Consider the following 12,414-nt stretch of genomic DNA (forward strand, 5'->3'; position numbering starts at 1 on the left):
CTTGAACATGAACGCGGGGAAATTGCACAGATTTCCCCTTTCTATCGATTTCATTGATCCCGTTTCCTAGAAATTCATATCATCTCATATACATGAGAAGGTACAATATCTCCAGCCGAGCAGAACCAATTCCATGTCTATTTAGAAAAATCATATTATCTGAGGTAACAAAAATTTTGAGTTTAGATCGATTCAGACCGTCTGATTTCTTTAACACGAATATTGAACCCTATACATTTTACTTCTGGCCGAACTATAATCTGAATTCTGATCGGATAATGTATTTAAACTCCAATATTTTTGTTACCTCAGAGAATGCGGAATCCTATTTAATTAGAATACAGGGATACATTTTATATCGCGTCCGATTGAAACAGATGACTCAGATATTATATATCACACCGTCAGGTATTGCAATCAAGAATTCATATCACCTGAGGAGGTAACAGAAATTTTGAGTTTAGATCCGGACCATTTGATTTGTTTTGGCACGAATATTAAAAGGTTTCATGTGCATTTCATCTAGCTAGGGACCTAAAAAATTCGCGGCGTGACTGGATACTTCACGGCACAACACATGTACCGGTTTTGTGCCGTAACTTATGTGTTATGTGCGTGATCATTCGTTGACGTGACTATCATCTGAAAATTTGACACAACACATTACATCACGTGATCACACAAGTGACATGTAATTAGAACCGTTAGATCTTGATCGAACGGTCAATCTTGAATAAATAACTTAAATTATAAAAACAATAAATAAATGTGACAGGTCACGTTTGGACATGTCATTTATGATTACGACATGACTAATGTATCGTGACCATCTTTCCAAATTTAATCACCAGCGTGACTAGACACAACAAGACACTTGACGTACATAGAACTCTAATTTCACCTCGGATTAGATGATCCAGATTATGATTGGACGGTTCAGATCTAAACTCAACTATTATGTTACCTCAGAGAAGCGGACTCTTGCAATGGATCTGAATTCATTTACAAGTCCTCTTGACCAAATCATGGTACATAGGAATTGATGCGTATGCAAACAATTAAACCAGCTGTCCCTACTCACTGTTCTAATGTAACTTATTCCCTACAAATATTTTATATTCAAGTCCTTTGAAAGCATAGAAATTATTTCTACAAGCAGCGGCGAATTAAGATTGAAGATACAGCTAATAATTCGCCGAGCCAATTCCGCCAATAGGAGTGCCATTGGTCGAAGCAAGACTTCTCCTTTTTTCCAAGAGAAACGGATGCATCCATTACAAATTGATAAATTCATTGTGAATAGAAAGATCGATATAAAAAAAATAGAAAACTTCTGTGAACTAAGAATTTGATCATATATATAATTTTAACGAGTGTATCCTCCTAATTTGAATATTAAAATTCTATATCACACGTGTAAAGTATTCAATTTAATGATAATTACAATATAAAAATGTCGTGTCTAATGTCTTTCAACTTTAACTGCTATTTTGGAATTTTTTTATGGACTGAGAATTCAATATAAAGTTTTAACGAGTATATATATCTTTCTAATTGGATAATAAAATTTTGTATAACACGTGTAAAGTCTTGTAATGGTAATAACAATATCGACATGTCGTATCTTATAACTTTAACCGTTATCTTAAGTTGATAGAAATCTTGACGTCATTACCGTGTAGAATTAAACAATATATTGTACTATTTTCTTCTAAGATAAGTAAATCGTTTGGTGTATCTTATCTTTATGAAAAGAATTTATAACGCATATATTAATCTAATTTTCTTTACAACTAACATAAATTTAATGTCACAACGCATGACATATAAAACAAAATTAATGATTAGATGTTCATAAATAGTGTACTCCTTTGTAGTTCTTGCCATTAGTTTTCTCCAAAATTAATTAGCGGTTTTGTGTAGAAGTAAAAATGTATTCAATTATATTGTAAAAAGCCAAAAACACATCAAATCTATAGCAACCTTACTAACTAAGTAAGCGAACAATGTATCTAAAACGACAATATATTTTTCGTAAGTATCCAAATGAAACAATATGATATTTATAACATAAACATATTAGAGTGAATTACTACAATTTATGTCGAATTTGGTGGATATTTAGCATAAATTTCGTCCAATTTAGACATCAGTGCCGTATAAAGATATATATGATTATTAATTATGATGCTTAAACTTGCAAAACTCTTATCTTAGTCGCTGATTTTCTCAAAATACCAGCGGCTCCTAAATCTGGTAGGGAAACGTAGATGTCAAGTTTGATAAGGTAATAGATTGAACTGGAGAGGGAGCGATGGTTAAATAAGATTCTCTTATCCCGGAATTTAATGCATGAAAGAAGCACAAGGGGGCGCAAAGGGCGGTCCTTCTCCTCACACCAAGTCTTTGAAACAAAAGTGCAGAAACAAAATGAAATTTTAAAAGAAAACACCACCTCATTGCTTTGAATGGAAAGTAAGCTAACTATTTCCCAAAGCAAATCACACATGAAAATTGCACCACTCTCTTGCTCTCTCTCTCTCTATCTGCACCTCTGATCTCTCGTTGCCTTTACTTTAGCATATATATATATTTGAAGGACAAGGGTATATATCATGTATGTGGTTTATAACTATGTATAGTTATATATGTCCTCATTTGTGGCACGGGGTTTGTGCAAGAAGATACAATGTACCGTTAAAGGACCAATCTATGGGGACAATAGTCTTCATCTATAGTTTCTAACTTTCTATGGAGACAGTGTTTGGTAGATGTCATGGTAGATTTGGTGAAGAAGACATATCAATGATATCAATGATTCACTGTAATAATATACTCCAATTGTTATCGAAGAAACTATTTTATGAAAATTGATATCAATGATTCACTGTAATAATATACTCCAATCGTTATCGAAGAAACAATTTTATGAAATAGTTGAATCAAGAGAACTTGTTGCCAATTTGCCATGGCCAGAACCCAGAAGTTCCACAAATGGTGTAACTCAAATAACAGCACAAAATAACATCAAATTAATATTATACAATAATCTTTCTATATATATATAGTCTAACTCAAACAACAGCATTACAAATTTACATTAGCATCGCTCGTCTCAATATATATATAATCTTTTTTTTCCCTCTAACACAACATAAGATACTAAACCATATATCACACCTAAATATACATAGCTATTTTAACAAACCCTAGAGCTCTTACAAATACATCAATACTAAGCAAACCATAGAATTTGTTATATACAAGGAGGGACTAACACCACTACAGAAGACCATCTCTGTCCAAGGAAGACTACCAATCTACCTTTCCATCAAAGAGCTGCTACCAAATACTGAATTCCAGTTAATCTCTTCAAGTTAGACCCTAATTCAGACATTCCAGATGCCATCCCATTCGACGAACTCGTTGGAAGCATCATGCCGTCCGGTGAGAACCGATGAAATCTCGTTGTTGCGGTCGATCAGTTCGCTTAGACCCGTTTCATGCGAGTGGCTTGGAATCGGCTGATTTGTTGACTGTTCGGCCTTGCAGTGCCTCCTTATTGGCTCCTGATGGGGCACATAGCTTGTCTGCGCCGGCTCTTCATACGGGATGTAAGAGGTGGAGGGTTCCATCTGACAGTCAAAGGTCATGTCGAACACCCCAGAACTGTAGAAGGATGGTTCATAATTTTCGAGAGGCGGGAGCGTTGGTATTTCCAATAACTCATTAATGAACGAGTCGAGCCTCTCCAGGCCCGGTGCAACCGGGTTTCTCTTCGGCACACCACCAGGCTTTTTAAAGACTCGACAGACCACCCAATCATCCTGCATTGATCAAACCAGCGATAAGCAATTAATAAGATAGCATCACAAAATGCACCAATTAATTTGACTTTGGAAAAATTAATCAGGAATAAATAAGTCAGTACCTTCATGGATTGATTGTAGTTGGAGAAGGGGAGTTTGCCTTCGAGGCGGAACTCATGCATGACCCAGTTGGTCTTCTCGCCTCGCGGGGCCCGGCCAGTGTAGAAAACTAGGGTTTTCTTCATGCCAATTAGGGTGTTTCTGCCCCGGAAAATCTCCTTGTCTTTACCGGTGGCCTTCCAGTAGCCTGCTTCGGTAGCCCTATTGGTTCGCGTACCGGTTGGGTACTTCCTATCTCTCTGACAGAAGAACCACCATTCCTTTTCCCCCATCTTTGCCTTGTCTGAAATTCAGGAAAAATATATATATGTATATATGAGTTCATATTCATAAACAAAAAGAAAAACCAAAGAAAAACCAAAGAAAATATGAGTTCATATTCATAAATCATAATTTGAAAGAAATAAATTAGAACAGGCAAAGCATAGCTTTTAAGAAAAACTATACAAGGAAGAAAATTAAATTTGCTTACTTGGGAGGTCCCAAGGTTCACACTTGTTCAGATCAACCTCTCCAATGGCAGCAGGGGAGAAAGTGCGCATCATGATCTTCGCCGAGAGATAGTGCGTTATGATCTCTTCATCCGTCGGATGGAACCTAAAGCCAGGTGGTAAATTCATGGCCGCCTGATCTTGCTCCTGCATTGCTCCTTGCATGATTACTTAACTGAAATTCAGAGACAAGACACCGGATTTCCTTCAAAACCTAGGAGAGAAATTGGGAAACCCAAGATATTCAATAGAGAGAGAAAGAGAGAACGCGAAAGATCGGAATGAATTTGAGGTGAGATAAAGAATTGAAAGGGGAGAAGGAAGGGGGGTTTATATAAGCTAGAGAAATGAGGTGAAAGGTGTGAGAGAAATCAGAAATGGGACCCATAGAGAAGATCCGTGGTTTTGAAGGCACTTGTGGGAGAAGCCTTGAATGGATTTGGGATAGCTAGGTGTCATTTTCTAGATTGTTATTGCCTTTTGTAATTTTGTATTGAACAGATTTATCTATTCTTCCAATTATTAGATGCATTATTAATTTCTATTTTCTAAATCTCCTAGTATATTGTTTGGATGTATAATATACACCAAGTAGTATGAACAGAGAGGCACTTACAATTATTTATGACTGTATACTAGGAATCACTGTCAAATTCCTGGAAAAGCTACCCCATCAGATAACTGTTTTCCTTGTGATCAACCTAGGAAAAGCATTAACTCATTGACTTTACCCTTATAGTAAAAACTGGAGAGATTCCTTGTCCTCTCCATTTATAATGAACCGGAGATGTACATTGTATCTGTTCCTCTTGAGAGTTGAGAGTCGAGAGTCGAGACTAACCTAGATTCCTGGAAGGCTAGAACAATACAATCAGAAATTCAGATTGTACATTGTGGTCTCCATTTTCTATAGAAATGGAAAGGATTAATAATATACATATTAGTAGTTTTTAAACCTCCGTTATTTGGTCATGTCATATCAACAATATATATCATTGTCATGGCCACGTGATCAAGAAAATTTCCACGTCACGTGACTAAAATCAGTGCTGTAAAAGACGTCGTTAAGGCTGATTAACCGACCGATTAGTCGTTGACGGTGATCAAACTGTCATAATTTTTTTTGACTAATCTAGCGATTATTTCCGATTATGATTGATTATTCCCGATTATTTTCAATTAATCGCTTGACGTTATCCTGTTCATCTGACGATCGCATACCGTTATTTGCAACACTAGTTAGAATAGCGAATGATAGTCACATTACGTGAAAGGTCATCTCGTGATCACATATGATGTAGCGTGACCATATGTGATATTAGTCATGTCTAATTATTTTTTTCGAATTTAAGTTAGTTTATAGAAAAATAATTAAAGAATTAAATAATAAGTAACTATTGTAAAATAAATTATAAATAAAAAATAATATTGGAAAAATTGAGCACATAGTGTGATGTGACCGAATCAGTTTGTGTGACGTGTCATTTTCAAACGAAAGAAAACTCGTCACTTGACTGACACATGACATGAAGTGATGAAATCGGTAACAATGTGACTAAAATCTTACTAATTTTTTTCAGAGCTTCTGAATGCACAAAATTCGAAACATAATTTCTTTAATAGTTTCGATAAAAAAAAATTATATGAGATATGTCGTATATATGAAATCCGAACAAAATTCTTTATAAATATTTTAAATAAGGATAATGCACGAACTTTATCTCAAAAATTATTACGGAGAATTATATGTAAGCTTCAGATTTTCTTTTAGGAATAAAAAGGACACATGGGCGCATAGCATAATTATAAACGCAAACAAGCACCATAGTATTAAAGTAGAAAAATATATATACATATTACATCTCTCTCAACCAAAGGAAAAACCAAAACATTAACATGTCATCGCCTACTGCATTCGATGATTATCTAGAAACAATTAATAAATAATTATTAGAAGTACTCTTACCGACATTTTTTATTATGCCATTTGGTAAGTTTGAATTGTTCATTAATCTTTATAATATTTGTAAGTATATCCACATTGGTTTCTTCGTATATACTTATTCAAGTCCAGTCTCATTAATTACATTTGTTTTAACAACTGTCTCGTGGTCAATTTTGAAAATGCAAAATTTAAATTTAAATTTATAATATACTAATTAATGAGAAAGATATTCTAATGAATGTCATATATATAAATAAATTTATCATAAATGACATCAGTTAATTAATCACTGGCTTAAAATTAATAATGCAATTATATACCGTTCTCTGAAATTCATATGAAGAAGATACCAAAAAATTTAATATTATCTACAATTTCACAAATGATCAAGTTCCTAGCATATGTCAAAACATTATATATTTGGCAGTGGAATTTCATTTTCAAATGAAATTAATTGAATTGAAAAGTATTCTCTATCTATTGATTATAATCTAATCAAGCCACGTCAATTTTTAAGATCTAGAAAATTCAAAGAAGCTCACTAAACGTATATTTATATTAAAATCCGCGTTAATTTAGCTATGGCAAGTTCAAAGAAGCTCACTAATTAAACAGTCTTTATAGTTTTATTAACAATTAAAAAATATATATGAATAAAAAATTAATATTTTGGGGTCTTATAAAGAAATTTGACGAGCCATATTTACTCAGTACATTAGATGAATTAAGGTTTGTACGAATACTATAACTTAAAAGTGGTGTATTAAGTACATATAATTATGTTTCGAAAATAACTTCTGATACTATCATTTTCTCTGTAAATGTAAAAGTTTATAATATTTTAAATTTATTTTTATTATAATTAAGAGTTTGTAAAAATACATTGATGTGAATAATTTATGGATATTGATTTTACAACGTATTAATTCACATAAAAATAAAATCACAAAGTGATAATTTTTCATGTGCATTTAAAAAAAATATAGACCACATCTAATAGTCTTATTTTGATATATAATTTTATAATTTCTATTATTATTAGAAAATTAAAAAAATAGACGCATGACTGAGCTACAAATTAATAATGGAGTCATTGGACCTCTAGTTACAAAATTATATATACTTCTTAAGTGTAAATATATCTAAATAATTTTAAATAGAAACTTATAGTCATCACAAACTTGTAGAGTTGTGAAAAAAAAAGCTTATCATAAACAATTTTTTCATATTGAGACATTATAGAGAAACTAAATCAACATTATCAGCAAATAGTAATTATGATTTAACTAATTCAACAATAATACAAATATGTTATAATCATCCTTACCAACTATGGTTTATCATGATAAGATTTTAAATCCTTTGTTCGTGACGTATCGGTTAATTAGTATTCAATTGTTCTTCACGTTTTAAGTGTACTTATACGAATGACGCGTGTTTTTTCAATCATATTAGTAGTGGCGGATTCACGGGAGATCAGGGAGAAGAACTTGCCTACCTTGGCCCAAATTTCTTTTTTTTTTCAAAATATGTTTTTCTTGTCATTTTTTTTATAAAAAACTTACAAAAAAAGTTATTGTATTTAAATAATTATACAACTATGTTATATTCTGAATATTTTGCCGCAACCTCTATTTTATTTTCTGGATCCACCCTTACATGTTAGTTAATTTTTCTTTAAAAAGAATAATGAAATTGGCTCCATAAGTATTTAAATTCCGTTCATATTCGAATCTGTATCCGAAAATTAGATACGGATATCTGATATATAAATATTCGTACGTATAAATGTACGAATATGGTTTTTAATTCTTAAGTGTGAATTTTAATTAGATACGAATAGAAATAGATACCCATCTCAAACTTGTAGATCGAGTTCTTTTCTTTTTTTTAAATAACGTACTCACCGTAAACAATTTTTCATGATGAACAATTATTAAAAATAAAAAAATAAAGAAATCATGACTATGAATTTTTTTTTTTGCAATAAATTATGATTTAACTGATCCAGTGTATTAATATATTTTAATTCATAATAGTGCTTTGTTAGCCATATTTTTTGTGGAAGTGGACATAATTTATTATGTAAACAGAGTATTTCAAAATTTGTATCATGATTAAAAAAACAATACAACCCTCATGTCATGATCCAAGTTCTTTGATTATTGATTAAAATTCATATGGGAAATTTGAAATACATGTAATATTGATTCCAATGACGAATTAATTTTATTTTGTAAATGTTATAAATTAAAGAAAAATTTATTATGCTGAAGTACACAATGAGGAGTTTGGCTAGTATAACATTAGTGTCATTTCAATCTATATAACACCAACTCTAAAACCTATCAAATCAATTTCAAACGGTGAATCCAAACCGTTCAAACCCATCTACTTCATTAGTTGTGCGTTTACATGCCAAATTTATAACTTTTCGAATTTATTTAGTATCAAATCAAGCAGTTAAATGTGTGAGTTTTTAAGTTAATTTTAATACATTGATTTTTCAATATTTTTACTGCTTGATTTGATACTAAAATAACTCAAAAATATAAAAAAAAAATTACATGTAAATGCATCATTCGTAAAGTAAATCGGTTTGAATGGTTTGAATTAGTCATTCGAAATCGATTTAATAAATTTTAGAGTTCGCATTATATAGGCTGAAATACTGGCAAAACTCCACAATGAGATATTGAGATGGCAATGGCTACAAACCCCAAGTCGTCACTGACTACGCTTTCACGGAGATTTTTTTTTATTATTTATAGAAATTATTATTAAAAGGAATTTGATTCCTTTAGAAATACAGATTTTCTGTGGCGTGATACTGTGCGGTTTATAGAGATTTTTTTCCCGGTTAATTGTATAAAATTGAAATATAAATACAATCCATTTAATAAACTATATCATTTTAAAATAATTTATAAAATAAAAAAAAATTGCTTTCACCTCACTCCAATGCGATACTTACATTTTTTTTTCTCCTTTTCATTTTACTATCAAATCCTTCTTCATATTATAATTCTAAAGAGTTCATTAAATTTCAGTGACAATTTTATTATGGGTAGAATTAAAATGCATTATCAATTTTGCGCTCCAATCATATTTTATATTTTTAAAAATAATGATTTTGTATCTATTTAAAAATAATTACAGAAAATTAAAAAAATATATAAATTGTCGTTCAAAGCATATTTTAATATGGAAATTATATGGAGCGGATTGGATCAACCATTTAGACTTTAAAAACAAAAATAATAATGTAGAACATAATTGAAGTAAAAAGAACAATGCTAAGTTCTTAACCCTACTCTTCTGTTATACAGAAATGAAGACTGAATCAGATCTCTTTAAACCTATGTTACTCGGATACTCCATATTGGGCCTTGTACTCGTATCCGATACGTATCGGACACAGATACGCGTATGATACGGCCACGATATGTATCTGATACTCCACCTGGAGTATCCGATGACGTGGCGTATCCTTAACACTGCGATACGATCACCGACACGTTGACACGCGCTGATACGGTCCTCTCTGCTCGGATATAGAGAGGATACGCCTTCTGTGAGCCGCAATGGACCACGCCTTCTGTGAGGCACGTGTGAACCACATATAATTGCGCAAAAATTGTTGACTCCAACAGAAATCAAACTGAGGATATGAGAGAAATCGGACAGCACCTCAACCAATGCAACAACTTAACTTTTGTTGTTGTAATATTGTATCATATATATATAACTCATGTAAAATACCTCCTCTAGGATTTTTAATATTTAATTTATATAATATAAATATTGAATTAATAATATAACTAAAATAATATATAATAGACGTATCGTATCTGAAATTTTCAAAAATTACCGTATTACCGTATCCGTGTCATATCCGATACGATACCTGCAACTGTATCCATGCAACATAGCTTTTAAACTATTGAAAACGGATTTCAATTTTCTAATTCAAAAAGGGCAACAAAAGAGAAAAAACCGACCGGACACATGACATGAGAGAGAGAGTACAAATCAATAAACAATGGATGTGGTACCTCCAATAGTTTTGTTGACCTTAGATCTGGGACCCATCTGACACTTGATTTATACTAATTTGTCATGACGTCACGTAGTATTTCTTACGTCCGTGTGATTATCTATGCACATGCATTGCTCCCAATGGTGGAGCGAATGCGTATCCTCTGCATTAACTCAAAAGAGAATCATTTGAGTTAATCAATCTCAACCGTCTGATTTTAAATGAAGCCAATCCACTCCTGCTTATAAAATATGGGTCTTTCAAAACTAATACAGATCTAATCCGCATAAATCTTGAAATAGATCGGACAATTGAGATTTATTAACTTAAAAGATTTCCTTTTCAGTTAATGATGGAGCAGCCTTGCTTGCAATATAACAAAGAGAATGGAAGGCACACTAACTTTTAAAAATATATACACTTCTAACAAAAATGATTATATCAATTTTCATTTAATAAAAATATACTTTATATTAGAATTCACTTATAAAAAACGTGGAATATAGATAGGATAATAAAATGAGCATATTTGTAATCTGAAATATTATATATTTGTTCAGAAATACATAATATCCTCCGCTTACAATATATGTGACAGTGTGACATCTAATTAAATCTGAATATTCGGCCAACTAATCAGCCTTAATCATTTCTTACCACAATGTACATACATCTAAAATAAGAATAAAATTGCTCCTAATTAAAAGAATACGGTATAACATATGGGAAACATCAAAGTAAAAATAAAAATCAATAATTTAGTTTTATTTCTATCATGAAATAAATGTAAGAAGGAAATGATTATTTGATGATCAGCTGAATCATAGTGACTGGCTTCATGGGACATCAAATAACACTCTCTTTATTATCATTTCCTTTCTGCAATTGGGTCGCATTTTAATTTTTTTTTTTTTTTGCTAGGGGGTAGACATTATGCTGGATCAGAGGTAGGCACAACAATCAAATTGCATTTGACCTAAAAAAAAATTCACAATTCTTCGGTGACGTTAGAATAATTAGTAGGGTGAGACAAAATATTTGGGAGGAGACGTAATTTTATAATTATTTTGAATATTAAATATATTTGTGTATTTTTTTTTAGAAATATGTAGAAATAAAAAACATATTTTTGAAATTTGTTTTGACAAAAACTTTTAGAACATGTAGAGGTCAACAAGTTTGGTGTGCCAGTTCATGACACTGTTGTGTGTGTGGGACGCACCAGTGTGCATGTGCTCGATCTATATCAAAATCATGGGGGTCTTTTCTTATTCATGACTTCTCTTTATTATTATTTGGTTGTTTGAAACGGTTCAGGTTTGCACCATTCACTATTGCGCAGCAATTAATCCTTTAATTTTAATAAAAAAAGAAGAAGCAATTAATCCTTTAATTCCATGATTTTGCTCCGATAATTGTTTTACATTTTTCTTTTTTGAAGTTTAAACTTAATTACTTACAAATAAATTGGTCTCCTAGATGGCAATGCAAGTGCCAAGTAACGTCTTGACTCTCTAATTAAGAGGAATTAAATAGAATAAAATAATAATTGAAGATGATCCAAATAGAATGATTTTCGAAGCGCCATTCATTTTTTTAGACCAACAATTACTTGTAAACTTTTACTTTTTTTTCTATCTCAGACAAAATTTCTGAATCCGCCTCTGAAATATTAACACGTCATATAGGTATTTTGTTATCCATGCATATAATGCCTTTTTAAGGTTAAATTTGTAATATTAATCTAAACAATATCTCTATAATTTAAAGTGCCATTTTGCATCCGGCATGATATACTTTTTTCTTTCTAATAGTGCATATCTTTTCAGTTCAAGTTGTACACTTGCGAAAGTAATCAGTTAATTAATTAAATAGGCTAATAATTAATTAGTGTATTGATGAGCAAATCATGTTTCTTTAGCAAGGGACATGTTGTGTTGCCATTAATTATTGTAGGATAAAAAAAAATAAGAAAATACGCAGCACATGATTATGTTTTAATTGGCTTCT

The 12,414-nt window shown here is 31.5% G+C and overlaps 1 protein-coding gene across 1 annotated transcript; it reads right to left on the minus strand.

The window, feature by feature from the left end:
* Positions 1-3,039: 3,039 nt before the first annotated feature.
* LOC144555548 (NAC domain-containing protein 92-like) lies at positions 3,040-4,703 on the minus strand. The gene is made up of 3 exons (XM_078303934.1): positions 4,402-4,703; positions 3,932-4,212; positions 3,040-3,827 (listed from the first exon to the last, which is right to left on the minus strand). The coding sequence occupies exons 1-3, from the start codon at positions 4,583-4,585 to the stop codon at positions 3,390-3,392; spliced, it is 903 nt and encodes a 300-aa protein (XP_078160060.1). The 5' UTR covers positions 4,586-4,703; the 3' UTR covers positions 3,040-3,389.
* Positions 4,704-12,414: the final 7,711 nt, after the last annotated feature.

The sequence above is a fragment of the Carex rostrata genome, chromosome 6 (genome assembly GCF_964058835.1).
Source record: "Carex rostrata chromosome 6, lpCarRost1.2, whole genome shotgun sequence".
Lineage (NCBI taxonomy): Eukaryota > Viridiplantae > Streptophyta > Magnoliopsida > Poales > Cyperaceae > Carex > Carex rostrata.

Coding starts and splice junctions, on each gene's coding strand:
- LOC144555548 (XM_078303934.1), bottom strand. CDS start 4,585: ATGCAAGGAGCAATGCAGGAGCAAGATCAGGCGGCCATGAATTTACCA. Junction 4,213..4,401: donor TGAACCTTGGGACCTCCCAA/GTAAGCAAATTT, acceptor CCTGAATTTCAG/ACAAGGCAAAGATGGGGGAA. Junction 3,828..3,931: donor ACTACAATCAATCCATGAAG/GTACTGACTTAT, acceptor TGATCAATGCAG/GATGATTGGGTGGTCTGTCG.